The sequence below is a fragment of the Telopea speciosissima genome, chromosome 11 (assembly GCF_018873765.1).
Source record: "Telopea speciosissima isolate NSW1024214 ecotype Mountain lineage chromosome 11, Tspe_v1, whole genome shotgun sequence".
Taxonomy (NCBI): domain Eukaryota; kingdom Viridiplantae; phylum Streptophyta; class Magnoliopsida; order Proteales; family Proteaceae; genus Telopea; species Telopea speciosissima.
The window spans coordinates 14,694,722-14,717,435 of NC_057926.1; the positions used below are offsets into that span (position 1 = coordinate 14,694,722).

General features: G+C 39.7%; 1 protein-coding gene across 1 annotated transcript; it reads left to right on the plus strand.

Moving 5' to 3' along the window:
• The first annotated feature begins 1,333 nt into the window (after nt 1-1,333).
• LOC122644660 (N-alpha-acetyltransferase 50) lies at nt 1,334-20,804 on the plus strand. Its single transcript, XM_043838050.1, has 3 exons — nt 1,334-1,536; nt 16,959-17,081; nt 20,312-20,804. Exons 1-3 carry the CDS (start codon nt 1,383-1,385, stop codon nt 20,527-20,529), a joined length of 495 nt encoding a protein of 164 aa, XP_043693985.1. The 5' UTR covers nt 1,334-1,382; the 3' UTR covers nt 20,530-20,804.
• The last annotated feature ends 1,910 nt before the right edge of the window (nt 20,805-22,714 follow it).

Consider the following 22,714-nt stretch of genomic DNA (forward strand, 5'->3'; position numbering starts at 1 on the left):
ATGTGTGGTGGATATATATAGAACATAGGCGGAGATTGTAAGGGTATTTATGTAATATCCCTTCATATGGTCTAATATAATCCTACTTGTATTAATGTTCAGGCTGTGAGGAGCAATCTAGTAATTAGTCCATTTGACCTAAACCCTAGTTTTCCTATAAATACTAGCTGTAGGCAGCAGTATGGGTATTCCAAACTAGATACTCAAGGTGTAATGCTTTAAGCAACCTTGTGCTTAAACCCTAAATCCTAACAGAGAGAAGTGTTACAATATATCGAAAGGGCAGGAACACCAATAATGGTGAAATCGTTGAACCAAACCCTAGAACCATCAATAAGAGCTTCCAACAGGCAATACAAAAAATCAAAACTCAAAAATCATCAAGAATGAGAAGTAGTGAACCAAAAGAACAAAAAACAAATCACAATAAAAAGAGTAGGTAGATGGACACACCCACACAATAGAGACAAAGGGGGGATTTTTTAGAAATGTAGGTGCAACACAAAGAAAAAGAGAATTTTCAAAAAGAAGAGTGGAACAAAGACAACAAAAAGAGATAAAATTATGCACAAATCAAAGACAGAAGATGATGAATGAATCTACGACAGGGAAACCCAACTAGACAAAATGCTGAACAAATCTGACAAAAAAAAAACCCTAAAACAAGCTAGCAAAAGCAGGTTTACAGGTTCCTATTTTATCGCAAGAGAAATTTAAGAGGGAAAACCAGAGAAATGAGAGTAGAGGGGGGGGGGGTTGGGGTGGCAACATACCCAACTAAGCGGGATGGAGACATTTTATCTCAATTCTGAAGCGAAAGGGGAGGGGGAGAGCTGGGTGAGGAGGCGGAGAGGGAAGATGCAAAGTATGCTAGCGTTGGCTACTGAAGGGGACTGTAGGAGGGGAGGAGTGGGAATTAGGGTTAATCCAGAGATTTTGAATTTTGAGAGGAGAAAGAGATGTGAAAGGTTGCTTTTGGGGGAATCAGAAAAGAAGTTTGTGATAGAGGAGGTTGAGTAATCATAGGACAAGTATAGCAACCAAACACACCCGCAAGCCACCGAAGAAATAACCAAGCAACTTTTCATCCTTATTGTTTAGGAAGGACGAAAGGACGAAAATATGTTGGTTTAAAGACTAGAAGGATGAAATTCCATCCTCCTGTGGGTCATGCTGCCGCAACCAAATAACAATTAACATAAAACAGTCTCCCCCTTTCCCTTCCCTGCTCGAGTCGCCTTTTTCTGGAGCAGAAGAGAAGTTCGTAAGGCCTTTGCGTAAGAAAATCCCCTCTAATTTAAATTCCTACCTTTTTCATTTCTTTGTTCTTACGGCAATAGTATCTTCTCCCCCATTTTAACGCAGAACAGAGGGGGTGTAAAATGGGAGCTGGTCGTGAAGTTCAAATCTCATTGGATGCAGTGAGAGACAAGAACTTGATGCAGTTGAAGAAGCTCAACGTAGCTCTATTCCCTGTTCGCTATAATGAAAAATATTACGCTGATGCCCTCGCTTCTGGCGACTTTACAAAGCTAGGTCTGGATCTTCTGCGTTTTGCTCCCTTTTTGTTGTTGCTTACCTTTCATTAGTTGCCATTTTACTGAGATTTTAGTGTTAATATTTTTATTCTAGGTTTATGGGTTGCGTTATTGGCGTTGGATGATGTAGCCTGAGGCTTGAGGGTCTTTTCTTTTTTGGATGTTTTTTTGTTGATCCAATAATGATTCTCTCCCATTTTTGGTGAAATACTGATGGGTTTTTAGGTTTTGATATTTTTAGGCTCTGGATTTGGGGTTCGCTTTTGATGCTTTTGGGAGATTGAGCGTTTTTATGAGCCTTGTTCGTTCTTTTTTTTTTTTTTTTGTTTTTTTTTGTTGTACTGCCCTAACTTTTCATTCTTTTTACCTTCCTTGATGATATTTTCGTTGAAATTAAATCAGCTCTGCACTTTGTATGAAACTACATTTTTCAGAGAATTCTTATGCTTTTGTTATTGCTTCTTCTGTGGCTTTTAATGGGTATCAGATGGTTTTGTATTGCCAATTGACCAATCCCTACCTTCTGTTCATTTTGCTTCTTCTTCTGTGGCTTTTAGTATGACATAATGCCGTTTCTTCTTTCCTGTTTAAATTTTCCCTATCAGAGTTAAGTTCATCATATATACTCCGTAAGAATGTTTAGATAACTTTGTACCATATAGCTAATTAAATGAACGATTTAGAACTTTTAATTTCACAGTTATTTGCAAGAATTGATGCAGATTATATTGTTGTTATGTTTGATGCCAAGTGACTTTGTAGAATTCAAAATTTTAATTTCATCCCAGAAGTAAGCCGTAACAATATATTATGTAAGGGAGAGGAGGATTCAGATTCCAGAGGATATTGAAAGATACTCATGCTATCTTAGAAGACGCTGGCTATGAACCTCTACGATACAAAATGGAAAATTACAGAGTCTTAGTATGTTACCTTGCCCAATAATCTGCAAACTCCTGATATTCACCAATTGTAAGCTGCTGAATTCCTTATAATAAAAGGACTGAAATCTATTGCTTCTGAAGCGTGTCTCAGTTATGCTGATTTGGTATATCCTTAAAAAGTTGGATGGTTCCTTTTCTGACCAAACTGACTTGGTTATAGCTGCTTGACCAATCCTCTTAATGCAAGCATTTGTGAAGGTATTCTGAAAGACCCAATACATGTGACAAGACCTTCCAAGCTTAAGGGCATTGGGAAAAAAAAATGCTCAACTGTTTAGCATTCTAAATGTAAAGAAGGATAATTTTAGGTAGGTTTTCTGTTAAAATGCACTGCAGAGAAGATTCTAACTGATCTCCTTTGCTGGTCTAATTCTAGAATGTGACAAAGAGAAGTATTTTCAGGCTATTGAATTTTCCAAGACTGTGGAAGTAATTCACAAGGTTTTTAATGGTGTGCCAAACATTGAGATAACTTATAACTGTTGCGTGTAGGAATTGGGTCTAAGGCTCTAAGCCATTGTCACCTTTCTTCTTGGGAGCTAGAGTATTAGAACTCTATTCAGGTGGCTATTATCACAGACATCTTGAAACACTTTCATTTGATCCCCTTTATAATGTTTCATCATTGATTGTAGGGTTTTGAAACAAACTACTAGAGAATGAATCTAATTCTGGCTCCCTTAATCTGTTTTGCTTCCATGAGGGTGGCATAACTACTAGAGTTATGGTGACTAGAAGTGGTAGGGGATGAAGGTGCAAGAAAATACCATCATTTGGTTCTACATTATTCTTGGGGTAGGTGAAAATTGAGTTTCCTAGTGGGATTTTCTTTTATGCATATCGATAGAGGGTTTGCTTTTCCCCCCCTCCCCCCTGGATTTTTTGTTTTTGTTTAGAAGGGTGGTGATGCAATCCCGGGTCTCAATACCCTGCTTTGGGATTGTTATGAGCCCACAAGAATAGTGAATAATTCAATTTAAAGATGTAGTGGCAATTCTGTAAATTTTGTAAACTATTAGGATCCTGTTGGGAGAAAAAACAGAGGCAGGACTAGGCTGGAAACAATTTTTAAGTGGTATTTTTGGAAACTAATAAGAGAGGTAATGAATGAAATAAAATAAGCACTAGAGGGTCTTAATCGTTAATATTGATAGATTCTAGGTTCTTCAACCTACAATAGAACTACCATACTAGCGATAACCTAAGTGTGTTCCAGGTGAGAGAACTCTCATGCGAAGTCTGATTGAACTGAGATTTCAGGGTATGATTCCCAGTTCATAACCCTGATTCCTAGTTCATAACCCTCTTAAGTGCAACTAATGGTCACCCTAAATAGCAAGTGAAGAAAAAGTTGTTAAAGCCTGAGATCTCTACTGGCGGTAGAAGTATACGACCAGACCTGATCTTCACTTCGAATCTCACGACAGAGGAGGACCTGGGAGCTGGAACCTGAGGGCTTCGATCAGCTATACCAGAGCCCCGAGGTACTTGTACCCCAAACCTTAGGAGAAAAAGGGAGGGGATGAGGGAGATGGAAATTGATATAGAGTGGCTATTGGTACCGCTGGAACAGGTTACTGAGGATATGGGGTTAGGAAACTCAAAGCAGAAGCTGGAAGAGTAAAGAGAGAATATAGAAAGAGGGAAAAAGCAGAAACAGAAGGAAAGAAAGAAAGAAGAAGAAGAGTAGAATGGATTGTAAGAGACAAAGAAATGAAGAGAAAGAAAGTTGTACCTGAAGAAGGGAGAAAAGATATGGAAACAAGAGCAGAAGAGGATGAAGAAGGAACATTCGACCAACCTGTTCACACATGTACAATTCCACTGCTGTGAAGAATCAACTCAAATTTCATTCAATTCAATTATGGCTAAGTCGTTGGATTACAATTTACAAGCATATAACTAAAATAAATTTTACTGAAACAAGGAATCTAAACAAATTAGAAAACTTGAAACAACTCCTACGTAGCTCTCTCTCCAATATAAAATTAAACACAATTTCAAAAAAATCCCCAAATAACTAGATAAATCCCTACCAACCCTTATTGGGCCAAAAGCCTGGTTGTGTTCGGTTTCGCCTTGGTCTGGGTTTCCCGATTGGGTCATGCCGGTCCAGCCACGATAGTGCTACTGTAGCAATTCTCTCCCTCTAAAAAGAGCTCAACTCCGTCAAGTTTGAATGAGGGCTCAGGTTGCCCTTTGAGTCAACTTGCTGGAGGAGAAACGATCCCACTGTCTGCTTGAGCTTTATTGCTGGAGAGTCCTTAGAGGGAAGGAGCTTCATCTCAAGGTCACCGTTCTTGAAAGAGTAAGAATTTCATTACTACAATGTTGTATCTTCTCATCAAATAACCATGGTTGCTTAAGGAGGATGTGTTAGACCTTTAGAGGTAGAATGTCACATTGCACTATATCATTAAACCCATCGATAGAATATGTGAACAAACGTATATCATAGATTTTGAGATTAGTATTGTTCACCAAAGCAATACTACTGTTGTGGTCCTGTCTTCAACCTGAGCTTACAAACTGTTGCATCAAGAAATAGAAATCGCCGGTGGGTCCTTCGGGTGCCGCAACCTGCAAAAGGACGTCAGGGACAAGGGGGAACCGGTGTGGCTCCGGCCTAGGACTCTCCGATACCTAAGTTAGATCTCTAAGAGCAACAGATGAATTGTTGGAATTCAAAATCTCCCTAATGGGGTAGATTACCTAGGTATTTATAGCTGTGTATGGCGGTGGAGAGTTTAGGTGGTTGGTGATAGTCTCCTTGGTAGTAGAGTCCATCACGTAGTAGATCACCTCCTCTTGGGAGGTAGAGTCCGGGTAGGGAAGGTGTTCCTTAGCAGATGGACATGCACTTCCCTCCGTGTTGGATAGGATCCTTGAGGGTTGAGTACGGATAAGATACATCTTCTTTGGGATAAGATCCCTTTGCCGATAGGATGATGTAGATCATTGTGGTGACTTCATGCTGACCTGTGTAGTGATTTTGGTCCTTGAGTGACCTACTAGGTCTCTTCCTCTTGGGCCCAGGATGAGTCTCAATGTAGCTGGGCCTGGGTCATTCTCTTCTTCCTGCTGCGCCACGTGGCAGATCGGGATTGGTCCGTATATTTATGGCTTATCACAAACGACGTTGGTACAACTACCGAACATCACATTGCACTGTATCATTCAACCCACCGATAGAATATGTGAACAAACGCGTATCATAGATTTTGAGATTAGTATTGTTCACCAAAGCAATACTATTGTTGTGGCCCTGTCTTTAACCCGAGCTTACGAACGACATCTTTGGAAACGACATTGGTACAACTACCGCTGTCAAATTCCATAGTACACAGGTTGTTTATATCTCACTTTGGTTTGGAAAATACTGTTGCAGCGTCAATCATCATCATTAGAGACCTTATGTGTAGCCAAAAGTGGATGAAGAATGTAGAAAGGCTGCTACTACGGTAGTTCTCATGATGTCTAGGTGACCCAAGGGGGTTGGAGGGAGCCTGGGTGCAAGGCAACACCAAAAAGGTGCCTAGGTGCCCCCGCCTAGGTTACAAGGAGACCAAGGCGCCTAGACGCCTTGCTAAGGATCTAAATCTCGGTTTCGAGGCTGGTTTAGACCCTGGACAAAACTGAGATATACCAGGTTTCGACCGAAACCTGGTATTTTTTTAGGCCAAACTTGAAACCTAGGTTTCAAGGTCCAGATTCCAGAAAATGTTTTTTTGACCTGAATTTTTTGTACTGCCTATTTTAGCATTTTACACTTATTCCAAGAATTAGTTTCATAACAAAACCACCCAAAATGGTACTTGTGGTGTGGGGACCCAAGTTTGCTAGTGTACGCTGAATGTTGCTGTACACTAACCATGTTATAAACATTGAGTCTTCATATAATTTAGCTTTTGAAAATGTAAATATGCAATTAAAACAATCAAATATACATAAAGTTATTTTATCAAAAAAAAATATATATATATACATTAAGTAAGGGATATACAAGCATAGGACAATCACTACTCAATTCCACATGGAGTTTCTTGGCGAGTCCATTCCACGAGTTGTGTATGATTGAATAAATCGTAGCCACTCCTTAGATTGCAACACATATGTATCCCATGACATGTTTTGGGCCCAAATGCTCTGATAGTCCATTATTTCCCACCTTTAAGCCCCATTATCAACATATCGTATGTATCCCAACCTAGGGAATGGCTCACTGAGACTGAAACTGGGTGGAGCTGACATAAATGGTTGGGTCGGACACTAGAAGATGTTGTCGACGAAAGATGACCCAATACCTATAATCCGACTCCATGAAGTAGATTGGGCCATTCTATCTAACATATAACAAATTGAAACAAAACTACCATGTCTATATACTAATAATTCCAAAAATTGGATTTGGGAAAAAAAAATGTTACGTTCAAGCTCCAATGATGCAAAGGCACACTGTGGAACAGTGGAAGTGTTGAATGCGTATGAAAATGCAAAAGAGTAGCGATCAGTGAAATGATTTGGGCAAGAAATCGAAGTTCTTGGCAAAATCCACCTCCCTTGTGTTGAAACTGTCAAAATCTCCCCCTCTCCTCGAAACCTGTCAAATAAGTCAGGTTTCGATGGAAAGATGGGATTTTAAGTGGCTGGTTGGACCAAAATTCGATTGAAACTGGTCGAACCATGTTGAAACTACCGAAACATGTGAAACTTGGTCAAAACCTGGTACAAATTAGTATCGACCCTTGGTTTCGTCTTGGTACTTGTCGAAACTGCATGTTTTGAGATTAAGAACCATGGCCTTGACAACTATGGCTGCTGCTCTCCATCACTATCACTGCCATTGACCTCATGCTCACACTCATGCGTTGCTTCCTAATATACGATCTCGTTCTTCCGTTGCTCTTCCGAAGCAATAGTCATGAGATCTTCCTTAACAACAAAGCATAGACAATTAGGACACCGAGTAGATAAATGTCCGTACCCCTTGCATGTAAAGCATTGTATTTCAGCCCTTGGCTTTGGAGAAGGTCTATCAGAATCACGATCACGAGGTGGAGAATAAAGGCAGTTTGGCTGTAAAGATGCCATAGAAGAGTCACTCATTTGTGGCTTGCTGAACGAATGCTCCAGTTGAGAAGGAGGTTTGTTCGAACTATCATCTTTAGATTAGGTGTCTAGCCCCCTTCGGTTATAAGGCTTATTCAGACTGTCCTCTACTTAATACATTACTTGTTTATGACGTCCTCCATTGTAGGCAGTCGTTTGGAAGCCAATGCAATATTGATCTGAGGGTGCAAACCGTTCCGAAACTACACCACTAACACCTTTTCATCCCACTCAAAATCAGACCGAGTGGCTAAGTAATAGAATTTTGCTACATATTCCTCAACCATCATATTGTCTTGTCTCAGTTGTGCAAATTTGAGGTCCATGCGCTACTTATAGTTGGTAGGCAAAAATTGTCAGCTCATGGCCTCTCTCATTTCAACCTAAGTGTTTACCAATCCGATGCCTCAAGTATGATTCTGTTGCTTGTTCTTGATCCACCAGACTCGAGCCATATCCTTCAGTTTAGCTTCAAAAAGTAAAATCTTCCTGGCCTCAGTCAATCCGTACCATCAGAAGAATGTCCTCGGTCTATGAATCCAATGAAGGTGTTTCTCCAGATTATTATTCCTGTAGAAATCGAGGACATCCTACTTGGCTCCTCTTTCAGCTCCATAAGGAGCAACTCGAAAGGTCGGCCAGCCCCATATGGTGGTGGTCTAAAATGTGGTGGCGGTGGTGGTGGTGGTGCAACATGAGACGGGTCTTATGGGATGGAATTAGAAGAATCCCCAAATTGAATGTGACTCTTTCCTTTATCCAAGGCGCCAATTTGTCAATGAAAGCTTGCAGGGATGCCATTATGGTCTGAAGGGAAGTAATAGTGGTGTTGAGGGTATCAACACTATCCCACCATGAGTTATTAGACGTCTTTAAGATGGTTACCCTATTTGTGAGATGAGCTAGGTTGGCTCGGTTTTCCTCTGTGTGAGTTGGGCAACTGCATCATTATTGGCCACCATGGTTTAGGGTATGGAAGATGATTTTCGGCTCTGATACCAATTGGTGCTATCCCGGGTCTCAAAACCGTGCTTTGGGATAGCTATGAGCTCACAAGAATACTAAGTAATTCAATTTAAAGATATAGTGGCAATTCTGTAAGTATTGTGAACAATTAATTTAGGATCCTGTTGGGAGAAAAAACAGAATCACAATTGTTTGAGGGGTATTTTTGGAAACTAACAGTAAGAGAGGTAATGAATGAAATAAAATAGAGACTAGAGGGGCTTAATCCTAAATATGGAAAGATTCTATCTTTATCCTACGACAGAACTACCAAACCAGCGCTAACCTAAGTCTAATCTAGATAAGAGTTCTCTCTCATGGGAAGTCCGATTGAACTGAGATTTCAGGGTATGATTTGCAGTTCGTAACTCTATTAAGTGCAACTAATAGTCACCTATAACAGCAGGTGAAGAAAAAGTTCTTAAAGTCTCAAGTCCGTACTGGAGGTAGGAGTATGACCAGACCTGAACTCACTTTGAATTTTCGACGGAGGATGACTTGGGAGCTGGAACTTGAGGGCTTGGGTTGCCTATACCAGAGCCCAGCGGTACTCCCACCCAAACCTTAGGAAGAAAGAAGAGAGGATGGGGAGATCTAACTTGATATAGAAGGGGCTGTTGGTACCGCTGGAACAGGGTTCCGAGGATATGGGGTTAGGAAACTCAAAGGGGAAACAAGAAGGGTAAAGAGATAATATGGAAAGAAAGGAAACAACAGAAACCGAAGAGGAAAAGAAAGAAGAAGAGTAGAAGGGATTGTACGAGCAAAGAAAAGAAAAGAAAAGAAAGAAGGTCATACCTGAAGAAGGGAGAAGAGAGATGGAAACAGGAGCAGAAGAGGATGAAGAAGGAACTCTTGACCAACCAGGTCACACATGTACGGCTTCATCACTGTGAAGAATCAACTCAAATTTCATTCAATTTAATTCTAAGTTGGATTATAAGCATATAAAACTAAAACAAGGAAACATGAAGTAAACTTAGACAAGGAAACTAAACAAGCTAGGAAACTTAAAACAACCCCTATGTAGCTATCTCTCCAATATAAAATAAGGCCAAATGTTTTCTGTGCCGGGGGTGCAGGCTGTGCCCATACACATGGGGGTGGGTGAAATGACCACCCAGCCCCCCTGAATGGCAGGCCCATGTGTCTGGGCGTAGGCTATGCTGCGGCACAGAGAACATCAGCCCATAAAATAAAATGCAATTACAAAAATATCTTCAAATAACTAAAATAAACCCCTACCAACCCTTACCAAAAACCTGGTTGGGTTCAGTTTCGCCTCGGTCTGTTTTTCCAGATCGAGTCATGCTAGTCCAGCCACGACAGTGCTACTCATTGGGTTTGCTTGTTTGGTTGTTTCATCAGGTAATGCCACTGGGCTTGGTTAGAAGGGCTATCCTCAACCCTGCTCCAGTGCCATTGTTCTTCTTTTGCGGGGAAATATTACTTCTTCAATATCTGTTCATTCTTAGGGGCGGCTTGTCTTGCCGTGACCTTTCTTGGATTCTCAAAACTTCTGTCGCTGACAAATCAAATGATATTTCTGTTCCATTCCCTTTGTGATACTGAACGGGCAAAGGACATGACTTTTATATGACTGCATAAGTTGGATGATGGTTTTCTCTTGGATTTCCATTTTGGATGATATATCAGTCACATGTTTAACTCTGCGTTATCAGAAGAAAACCTTTCCGCTGTCATTCCTCTCATCCTCACTTTCTAACCTTTGGACCTATGTTCTTATATAACCCACTGACTATTTAATTTGGTTTTATGCAGTTGTTTTCATGAATCTTTGCATGCAACTTACGAGCATTATGCTTCATTTTTTGCACTCAAATAGCAAAAGACACTTTTGACCAAGATTTCTATGGTTGACAGATCCTGATCTGGGTCTGATGCCGGAAAATCACAAAAATAGACTTATTTGAGTGGAAATAATATGCAGAAAACAGTGGATAAGTTAGAGCTAAATCAGAAATTCAGAATGACAGTCTTATGGGAGATATCTGATATCTTAAAAAAGACTGATCTGATCAAAGCCTAATGTCCGGGTCGTGTGTTACTTTTGAAGAGGCCTACTACTGGAAAAATTAGGAGGAATTCTGATAACAGAATAGGACTTGGCTGAGAAGTCCTAGTAATGCTAGGATTCTGGTTCAGAAAACTAGAACTATATTGATGAAGACACTTGAACCAGAGATTAGGAATAAAGAATAAGGGTAACAGGAATCACACCAGTGGCAGCACCTTGGAATCCACCAAGTAACCCACTGAGAATCCACTAGCAACACTGTGAATCTCTCATAGCTGAACAGTTATAGAATTAGTATTTATAAAATTCATGGGTGAGGCCATAGGCCATTACATCTATATATAGATTTAACAACCCGACTCTGAAAAGCGTACAATGACCTGGATTTCAAACTATTACTTAGAAAAGCTAAAACAGACTAGTATTTGACAGTCATTCTAACTAATCTCTACAAAACAGAACATAGACTTGGAATGAAATCTGGATTCAAGTTCTTAAAGATTCTAGGACTTGACTTAGCTAACCCTTGACATAAAAGAGGACTCAAATAACCCCACAAATTTAGACTAAACTAATCTTACTTGACTAACATTGTTTCCTAGCTTCTACCCATGATCTAGGCCTATTAATGTCGCCAATTACAATGTAAATCCCTTGGACCAAAGGCCCAACACATATATAACCCAACCCTGGGCTTATTTCCACTAAAATAACCCATTGATGTGATTTTCCTGCATCAGGGTCAATATTGGCGGAGCTGATCATGATATTATGTCACTGGATCTTCTATCCATTTGCTAACTCATCTGATCTACAATGAACATGATACTGTCTACGGATCTTCCTTCATGGATTGGATCAGGATTGATTGAAACTATCTGAACACTGATCCTTAGCATCCTATGATCCTTGTTTTTGACAAAGAAAAATTTATTTATCCTTTATTGAGACATTTGGTAAAAATTGTCTCCCTAGTGTGCAAAGATAAACTAATCAGATTAATCAAGTTGTGGTGCCTGAACACCCACAGATACCTCTACTGTAATCTTTTGAAAGTATCTGATTTATATAATTTGTCTCCAATGTGCATCTCAAATAACTTCGCCAGTGTTTTATGCTGCCGGTCCCAAGCCCGGATAAAGGAGGAGGGTTCGTACGTCAGGTCGACAGCCGGCATTGTAAACTTTAGCCAAACCTTTAGCATGGATCCTTACATTTTGGACCTTATGCTAGGGCATCCCCAGAAGTGACCCGCTGCACTACAACCTAGGTGTAGTGGAGTTGAGTTTAATGTGCATCTCTAATGATCAAAGGAATGTCATGCATAAAATCCCAATCAGAGACAAGCAGGTTGTTTTTGTGGAGTCCTTCTCTTTAAGGAACCAAGCACGTGTTGAAGGCGTGACGTGTGAAGCGTCGCCAAATGTCTCACTGAAGTCCAGTTCTGAAATAGACCCTTCTTTAAAAGCTACATGGCTCATTGGATGGTTTTAGTTTATCATTCGTGATATTCCCAGGCTAACCCTTGGGGGAGGGGAGGGTGAATCAGGGTGTTCAAAATTCTTCCCAACTGACCACTGAAGGTTGCAACACTCTCCTGACACTACTGACTGGCTGGGGCTATCCCAAGTTTTCCAATTCTGCACTCAGAACCACCATCTCAAACACACAGTCGTGTCCTCACCCATCTCGCAACCACTATGTGATCAGGTATACCAGGTTGTACACACCCATCCTGCAAGCACACATAACACTCCAAGTCACAGAAACAATCATACAACACAGTATACGTGGTTTGGCAAGTTGCCTACATCCACGGATTAATACCCTACTAGGGTTTCATATATTTCCCAATACACTTCACAATTCAACTGCTACAAATAGTCTAGGATCTACTACTCTTACTTCGGACTAGGCTCTTACACACTCTAGGGCTACAACCCCAATCCTATCGAGCCCCAACTTGATAAGTCTTACAGTGATTGAAATAAAATTCAAATCCCCCATTACAAACACTTGCTAGGTATTCAACAAATTACAACCTAGAAATTTAAATAGGGATTTGCAAACCTCGATTAGCTCTCCCCGGGTACTCCCAAACTCTGGTAGCTCCTTGAACCGCAAAAATCAACTCTGGCAAGCTCCAAGCTCCAAAGCAATCATCATCAACACCCAAATTAGGTCTCCAGCAATAAAAGTCCCTTTTCACTCCAAAACTGGGTTTGTGCTGTAGCTGCATGAATTCCAAGAATTCTGCCCAAAAAAAAAGAGAGACCTAAAAAGGCCTTAGAATGAACTCACATTTGCACTTTGAAGTTCTGCCATCGGAACGGTACAGGGGGAGTGGCTAATGAGCTTAAAATGACTTTAAGATTCTTGTGACAATTAGTCATGTAACAGCTGGGCGGCTCAATTCTGGGTCGTCCGATCATCTCTCAAAAACAAGGGTGGCCTGCGGATCGTCGAATCGTCTCAAATCCGTCAACCTGAAGCGGGAGTAACCAGGGCCAATCATATGGAATCTTGGAACCGCGCATGGTACTCGTTTGTAACACTGTAGCAGGTTCAAACTTTAGCTAAAACGAGGACCTTAGGATTGACCTCAAGACCGTGGCTTGAACGATCACATTGATCATGTTTCACGAGTTGCGGGATGACCTCGAGCCTTTGGATCGAAATGATGAAATGGCGGGGGTATCAAAAAGATCATGGTAAATGGAATCCGTTGTGTATGTGTGATACACAGGATTGGTGTACTGATCGCATGAAATATGTGGCATCGAAGCTACCCTGGCTGACCAACCACAAGAAGCGCAATGGAATCTTCTCCGTCGGCCAACATGTGCCAAAGTCCGCCTTTTTCTCGACCACTCTATTTGAATCGGATTATGCGGCACTTTCGGGACCGTCGGATTGAAGAATCTTCTCCGCTTGGGGCTCCGACTCGTGCACGTTTGTTGCATCACGAGCCCCATATGCAGTCTCAGGAAATGGTTCCCAAGAGCATGGGTTTTGGGGCCATCATTGAGGCAATTCGTCAAACACTTTAAATGCAGCTCAACACTTGGACAGATTTTTGAAAAAAATTTTGCCAGCTTGCGGCCCTTGCGCGCACGGGGCCTTGGCTCTGTGTGCCCCTGGTGCTTGCTGCTCGTTGTGGCTAGCCCCATGTGAGGCCCCTGTGGCTTCTGTGCACGGCACGCAAGCAGCCACTGCCTACTGCTGCTGCTGTCTTGCACTTATCCAGCCATGTTGCTATGAGGCCTGGGCTGTGGCCTATGGCCTGTCCACTTGTACTGCTACCTAACACACTATGATGCCACATCATCAAGCTGCCATATCAACATGCCATCAAAACACACTAACATGTCCCCACTGCTTGCCACATCATCAAGTGGGACCTACACCTTATCTGCCATGCCAAGATGCATTGCTGCTAAACTCTCTGATACACTGCCATATCAGTCTGGAAACACTGCCAAACTGATTATCACTGCCATTGCACTGCCTGATCTGCCCAGTCACTATCTGACACTTCCAGCACTGCCCAGTCATCTGAACACACTGCCCCATCATTTGTGCACCCTGAACAATTGGCAACAAGGACAACACTGCTCCAGTTGCCCAGCAATTCGTTTTAGTTAATCATTCTTCATGAAGGAGATGAAATAATATTATCTTTTATTGAATCAGATTTGACAATGTCCTCTGGAGTCTACCAAACATACATAGCTTTTCCTTTTGGGATCCTTTCCCAGAACTTAAAGGAGTAGAATTACCCTTTCAGCATGTTACAAGTTCCCACTCAACAAGCAGGACCGCAGGGTTAGTCAGATCAAAATCTGGTTTTCAGATTTAGTAAAAATATGGCCGTGTAGGTCTGAAACAACAGTATTAATTCCCAAAAGTTGGAAGAATCCGACGGTTGGATGAGGTTCCACAGGTACTCCCTCAAAATATAAACTTGGAGTTTTCACTTGTCAGATTTAGTTACAACTCAACTCTAGATCTGTAAGTCAGATCAGCACCATAGTTTAAAATCTCGTTTCAGTAGGCTGTTTCGGTCAGACTGAGACGATCGAAATACCGAAAAAAAGGGCAAAATTTCGTTGAAATGGTGTATTTTTTGGCAAGATGTTTCAATTGGCAGTTTCGGTGGGCAAACTGCCATTGTAGGCTCCGGTACTTCAGGGAAACCTTGTTTTAGCCTATATAAACATAGGGAAGTAGATTTCTGTCCAGGAGTGTGTGTTCTACGCCAGCACTCCCATGTGTCTATTTCTCTCCTCCTCAAAATAAGGGGGCAGAGGTGTCTTTTCATATGAGGTGGAGAGAGATAGACTAATGGGAGTGCTGGTGTAGGCCACACTCCCGAACAGAGTTCTTTTTCCCATAAACCTATGCAAACTTTCATATTGAAAGAAAAGTCGCACAAAGTGGTGTTTTGGATTTGCACCCTCGGTTGGCGGTAAACATCGAACCCTATTGTATACCTTATGTAATATTGCCTAATCTACAGGCTACACATTGTTTTAGTACTAGAAGACAATAGGCAAGTAAAACAAGTAAATTATGCAACCATCGATGAAGAAATATGATATTGATTAATTATTTACAAATAGTACTAATACAAACTACAAAGTTCAGTTCACATAGTCTCCCAAGTCCCAACAATACAATATTATGACTGTCTATTACTAGGAACTATGACGTGCTGAATCGAATCCAGCCTTCGATAAGCAAGTAAAATAATAAAAAATTATATATAAACAGGAAAAAAATTTCGATACCGTGAGGTTGTTGATCAGCCTCCAATGTCTGACATAAAAATATCATCACCAACCAACAGATATTTATCATAGTTTTTGCAAAAAAAAAGTTTTTTACTTGAATCTGTTTTATGTGGCCTAATCTTTGCTAGTAAGAAGCAACCAATCTCTTTGAAGTGCTGTGGCAAACCCCAACAGTGTATTCCAGCAGCTTGAGATGGTGATGTGGCATAAATCCAAGCAAAAGAGGTGATTTCTCCTTCTCCATGCCAAAACAGGCAAAATAGGCGAGTTCTGGTCGAAAACCATAACTCGTGAAATGAGGTATTTATAAGCTTAGAATGTATCATTTTGGTGAAACGATACAAAAGGTACTGGAATTTTGGCAGTTCTTATTTTGCATTGCATTTCGTTTCGGTAGCATCGAAACCTGCGAAATTAGTGAATCTTTCGCCTGGATTTTGAACTATGATCAGCACCCAAACCTGGTCAAATTATCCCCTTAGAATTGAAAGGAACATACCAAAATATCAGCCGAAGATGATGTCTAGATGTTGCAGATCAGAGAGGCCAAACAGAATAGAAATATAAGGGAAGACAGGGCATTGCAGGTACTGTTTGGTCTTCAGGATCTTCAGGAGAATATTCTTAAACCAAGTTCTGTTATGCCCCTTTTAAACAGTGATAATATGCCACATAAACAGCAGTGAACAAGTCTAAACAGAACTGTTACCCTTGAAATTTCAGTAACAGGAAAAAGGATTGGGATAGAAGAAAGAAAGAGATATGACTTCTGTCAGCGCAGCTTCTCTCTAGGTACTTTACTGCATCTCACTTAACATCACAGCAAAGCAAAGCTTCATATGGGGTTCAAATTGTTGGGGAGAAATCTGTCCCTTCTTATTTGTAATTAAAGGAATAACATAGTAGAAACCTTCCATGTGTAGGGACGAGTTTCTCACAACTCAAGCAAGTCTTCAAAATAGAAACTAACTATAACTTAACTAAGAAGCTAGAATGAAAAAAAAACACTTATCCAGCCTTCGATAAGCAAGTAAAATAATAAATAAAAAAAAGAACTTAATGAGACTCCTTCCATGATATGATAAGATTCCTAGTTCTCAGGATTCTAGAAGATATAACAACCGTAAGCTTTATGATCTCCACAACTGGGCCCCACCCTGTGCTTAATTCATGGAAAAGATTCTCTCCATACGCAGGCAGCTGTTGACTAAAGACTGGATTCCCGAAATTTAGGAAACTAACAACTGTGAGCCTCAAACTTCTCTCCCACGATCAGGATTGATAAGCTGTACCAAAAAGACCCATATGATCTAGTTTGGGTCTCAATTGGGCCAAAAGTGGTCCAAGAATAACCGTAGGCAGTTCTTCTCTTCTTCTTCCTTCTTCGATCTGCTCTAACGGCATTTTTTTTTCATGGAAAGGAAGAGAAACAGAAGAGAAGGAAGGATTTCTTTAGTAATTGTTTTAAAACTGCATGCATGCAGTATGCAATAATGAAGTTCTTCAAAGATGTTGTTTTCCTTTTGTGCAGCATACTACAGTGACATTTGTGTTGGTGCAATAGCGTGCCGCCTTGAGAAGAAGGAATTTGGTGCCGTCTGTGTTTATATAATGACCCTGGGTGTTTTGGCCCCATATCGTGGGTTGGGGATAGGTAAACATGCATCTTTTACTTCTATTGTGTTTTATTTGATAGGTTCTGTTACCTTTTGAGCATCGACTGATCAAATTTTAGTTTTGTTTTGTTTCATGTTCATGAATGTTAGTTGTGGATAATTTTCAAATGTGTACTAAGTCTACTATATGCCCTGTTGAGTTTTTTTTTTTTTTTTGTTCCTCCTTGTGATGATATGTTAGAAGGGTATGGAGATGGGATTCGACCCCAGGTATGAGGTACAATAACTCAGGCTTTACCTGTGAACTCTACTGACTGAGTTCTCATGCAGTTCCACCATTTTACTGCTGCCCCCTCCCTTCTTCACCCCCCCACCCCAAAAAAAGGACAAGAAAGAGCAAATGGTTATGATAAACTCATTTGATCCAACTTTCATTAATTAGATAAATCTTCTTAGGTGGGACTCGTGTAGTGCTGGATCCCAATCATCTGTTCATGAAGCAAGTGAAAATATTGTCAGACACACACACACACTTGGATGCAGATAAATCACCTAAATGGGCTTATTTTATTAAAAAAATGATATTAAAAGCTTTGGGTGGGTTATGTATATGTTGGCCTTTGATCCCATGTGTTTTCATTGTAATGGGTATGGGCTAGGCATACGGGATTAATTAAGTTAGTGCCTTTATTTCTTTATTTTACTTGTTATTAAGTTTTTAGTTGGGCCGGATTAGGATTCTATAAATCCAGTCATGTTTTGAGTGAGTTTTATTTATTATTTCAGTTTCCTAGTCAGTTTAGGTGTTATCTAATTAGTTAAGGATTGGGTTCTGCCTTTCCTTTTTAGTGTTGGGAGTCTGTTTTTGAGTTTTCTATTTAAGTTTGTAAGGGGGTCCAGCATTGTACAAGAATTTTGATTAATGAAAAGCTATTGTTGCTCCTTCCATGCGTGAAGAACCCTTTGTGTTTAATTAAGGATGCTTGTGTGTGATCAAGGAATTGACTGGTGTTTGATCCAATCAAACCACCTTGCGGTGTGAAGCCCAGGTGTTTATGTAATCTTTGTTCTTCTTCCTCTATCTTCCTTTCCATTATTCAAGCAAGTACAGTTCTGAATTTTCTGCAAGTCGTCTTGTAGTTCTGCATCTCAAGATCTGAATCTGGGATTCATATGTTAGAGTTTTTGACACGGATTAAAATTAAGAAGATCCAGCCATTAGAATCTTCTCAAAATTTTAGGAGTTGTTCTAGACCCTAAAATAGGAACTCGACCAGAATTCCTCCATGATCTGACCTGGTTTTATTTTTGATTTCCAATTCTGCCCTTATATTAAAATTACTGTTCTGTGCATCTGAATATTGAATCGATTTGCTGGTTTTAAAAATATGTTCTTGCTGATTTTTGTGCGTCCGAATTGATTGTTCCTATTATTCTTATGGCCAAATGTTCTGTGCCGGGGGTGCAGGATGTGCCCAGAAACATGGGGATGGGCGAAATGACCAGCCCCCGCCCCCCATGAATAGTGGTAATACCGCCCCTGTCCCGCCCCATGTGTCTGGGCACGCTCCCAGACAGAGAACAGCGCCCCTATTCTTATACTCTGAATACTATTTTGGATAGTGATTTACTGGTTTGTCTGGTCAGTTTCAGATCTGGGATTTTCAGCAAGTATTCTGTCCTATGTTTACTGAACTCGATTTGATTATTAGCCCCATCTATCATCTGATATTATTCTGTGTGTTTTCTCCCTAAACCGCATTTATTCTCTGAAAAAAATGCTGGAAGAGAAATCCTTAAGAGCATCTATTTCATTTGCGAATCTCCACTAACTTATGGAGTTTTTGTCCTTTAGATTTCAAAATGGAAAATACTCATCAAAATTCCATTTTGGATTTTGTCTCCTATTTCTCTAACCTTAACGGAGTTGGTAAAAAAATGGAGGGTGTCTGCTCCTGCCTCCTGGTATTATTTCAGTGTTCATGTGGATAAAATGGAAAATAAGAAAGCTGTAGTATACTAGTATACAAAACTCAGACTGTAGAATCATCCAGCTAAATGGTTGGGTATTTTAGTGAGTTCATTTTGCTCTTCTTTCTTCTTCCTGTGTCCCTGTTTCTTCCCACTTTAGTGGCATCAGCAAAATTCTTGTTTTTATTCTTTCTCCAAACATAGTTAAGAATTTAGAAACCTTAATTTCTTTGTTTTCAGGCCCATGATTGAACTACCAGACCAAAATAAAACATGGCTGAGAAACTGAACCCAAGATTAGAATGCTGTCTTGCATTAAAACCATCCCCATTCATCTACATCTAGACTTATAAATCAGCAAAATGTTATCTGGGTTACACTATTAGAGGTACATCCTAGATAGCGCAACATAGAGAAAATTGAACGGAATCTCTTGCTGTTACCTTTATTCATGGAGATTTTGAGGGTGCTGCTGGTATTCATCAGCTTTTAATTTTGGTGAGATGATTGCCATGTCTGGTTGCAGAGCACAGAGATTCATAGAATCAGTCTCCTAAGGTGATTTGAGGGTTTTTGGTCTGGTATCCAAGAGAAAGAGGGGCCCGTTCACTGGGCAACTAGTAGGGCTGCTTATGAGAAATTTTGGCACTTGTTCTTTAGATGACTCTCTGAGTGACAATTTCTGATTGTTGCTGGGTAGTTTTAAGCAATCCGATGATGGTACAAGTAATGGAATGTTAGCTCATCTAATTAGGCTATCTTCTAATGAATTGATATGATCAGTGTGCTACAAGTGGGAAAGCATTTGCTGTATTTTAAGGAATTATTTATTCAATTTATATGATCAGCAGGCATCATGACTCTTTGGGAGACAATCTTTATATTATTTGAAATTTTTGGCCATCCAAACGCTGATGTAAATAATAGAATCTTATCTGATTAGGGCTTATATTTCATGAACTAATTTTCCAATTGATATGATTATGAGCCAGTTGCAAAATATGCATATATTATTTCTTTTTATTTCCTTTTATTTCTATAGATTATTTGGTTAAGCCTCTTAAGTCTTGGGTCCAGTTTTCAGGTTTATGTAGATTAATTACACCGAGTAGAAAATTAAGAAACAAAAAGCACTGAAGACATTCTGAATTTCTGGTGAAGTTCACCCCATTTAAAAAAAAATGACAAAATTACTTGAAGTAGCAGCTTATCAATTCCTGAGCGAGAGGTAAAACTTGGTGAATCTCTATTTTCCTAGCAGGTTTAACTTAATTGTATGGTCTTGGGTTTGCTGCAGGTACAAAGCTGCTGAATAATGTTACAGATCTATGCTCCAAACAAAACATTTCGGAGATTTACTTGCATGTGCAGACAAATAATGAGGATGCCATCAACTTCTACAAGAAATTTGGGTTTGAAATCACGGACACCATCAAAAACTACTACACAAACATTACACCACCAGACTGTTATGTTCTTACTAAGGTCATCGATCAACCTCAAACAAAGAAATGACATTTGTATTTAAACCATATTAGTTATTCCTGCTTCGATGAAAGCTTACCTTAACATCAGTTAAACGTGAAGTTCAGGCTGGTTTTCAAAAGTTGTAAAGATGGTAAGAGATGGAAATTTTGGTTCAAAGTGTTGGATTGGATTACTAACCATTATTTCCTATATATTTTGTTCTTGATCCAAGTTGTTTCTCACCTGAAATTGGGATCTCATGTGCCCTAAAATGTTGAAATTTTAGTAGTTTGGATTTGATTTGAGAAATGGTTCTTTGTAAACATTGTCCAACAAGGAATTAAGTGCAAGGCAAAAGCTTTATAGACTGGCAAGATAGACTAGAGAGTATATCTAGATTGACACCTTGTTTTGCCACGCAGAAGGATGACCATTGACCATATCAATATCTAGAAAGTGGTTTAGATTAACCAGATGTCAAGCTTCACACTGATTCAACCATATACCATCTCATGTATTGCCGTATTTTCTCGTATTTTTAGTTCTATCCAATCCGCCACATAGTTGATATTTGTTCAAGTGTAGAGAATTTCTAACTTGAAGGATAAGAATAATTTTGGCCAACAATTTAGGCTCCTTTTGGCTGATGGGTTTTCTAAGAGAAATTGATCCTGGCTTTGTTTTAACTTTAAAGCTTTACTTGATTAATGCAATTATTGATAATTTTTTTAAGAAAATTAATTTGTGATAGCTTGATAATTTTTATCATTCAAAGAAAATTATGGAGTTCATTGAATTTTTATCAACGACAAAGGAAAGTGGGGTTAAGTGAATGTCAAGGTCTGTACTAGCGCGCCATTCTTCCAAGTAACAACAAACATGATTCTAAGTATTACATTCTTGGGGAAGCACACGTGGTCGGATCTGGATCCTCTATTTCCAAGCTGCCCCTACTTCCGTGCGACCCACACAAAGCAAGGCAGAAAAGACTGCCTTACCCCCGCTAGGGCAAGGCGCTCGGGCAGGGGTAAGGCGGTCTTTTCGCTCCCTTGCTGTGTCTAGGATGCACACGACAGTAGGGGCAGCTTGGCAGTAGAGGACCTCGACGCCACGTGGTCCAATGGTAGGCCGCTAGCCAGTGTAAGTTCGCGTATTAATACATATTTGAGTATTTTAATTTAATTAAACAAAATAAAAACCCAAAAATCGGTGATAAAAGTATAAAACCCCCCAACACCCGAAGATTCTTGTTCTATTGCACAAAAAGAAAAGAAGACTCTCATTCTAGGCTTCTAGCAAACCATCTACTCTCAAGCACTCTGGTTCTAGTTCATATCCATCAATTCCGGGTATCTTTAATCTCTCTCTCTGTGTGTGTGTGTGTGTGTGTGTGTGTGTGTTGATAAGATTTATATAGATCTGCAATTCAAACTAGGTTTTTTTCTTTTTATTTGTGTTAATTGTTTTCAATTCATGGTGCAGGGTAATTCCTTTATTCTTTTTTTTTATTATTCTTTTGCTTCGTTGCTTGTGACCTTATTAGTTTGAAATTTGCACGGACCCCATATGTCTTCAACCGCTTCCGCTGCTCTACTTTCTCCCATTTGTCTTCAACCTCTTCCGCTGCTCAACTTTTTCAGAGAGTTCTTTGTGTTTTGCATGTAGCTGTTCTAAATAAAACCCTAGGTTCTCTCTATATATTTTTGAACCAGTTACAAATAGTCAAAGTCCAGAAAGATGTGAGTTCATTTTTTAATTTATATTGTGATAAAGCAATGTCTTGGTATATATATTTTCTTGTTATAGATAATGTTTTGTGGATTTTTCTCTTTGATGAGATAACTTCAATGATGATATTTTGATTTGTTAAATGGTTGTCTATTTATTATTATTATTTGGGTAAATTACACGTCACCCCTGATTTTCAAACGAAACTCAAATCACCCCCTGGTTTTTGAAAATACTCAAATCATCCCATGTTTTAGACCTCAATATGACAAATTAGTCTCTACCGTTAGTTTTATGCTGTTAAGTGATGATGTCAACCAATTAAATAAATTTAAATCTCTAAATTACCCTTAACATTCAAACATAGATTTTTGAAGGGTAGTATTGTAAATTTAATTCTAATGTTCTAGTACAAGGGTAAAATAGTCCTTTCATACTAATAACTAACAGCGGACTAACACCGTTACTGTAGAGGGGGACGGATGAGTAATTTCAAAAACCAAGG

Bases quoted from the DNA above. Each gene is read 5' to 3' on its own strand.
- LOC122644660 (XM_043838050.1), top strand. From the start codon at position 1,383: ATGGGAGCTGGTCGTGAAGTTCAAATCTCATTGGATGCAGTGAGAGAC. The intron at 1,537-16,958 runs GTCTGGATCTTC...CCTTTTGTGCAG, and splicing joins TGGCGACTTTACAAAGCTAG to CATACTACAGTGACATTTGT. The intron at 17,082-20,311 runs GTAAACATGCAT...GGTTTGCTGCAG, and splicing joins ATATCGTGGGTTGGGGATAG to GTACAAAGCTGCTGAATAAT.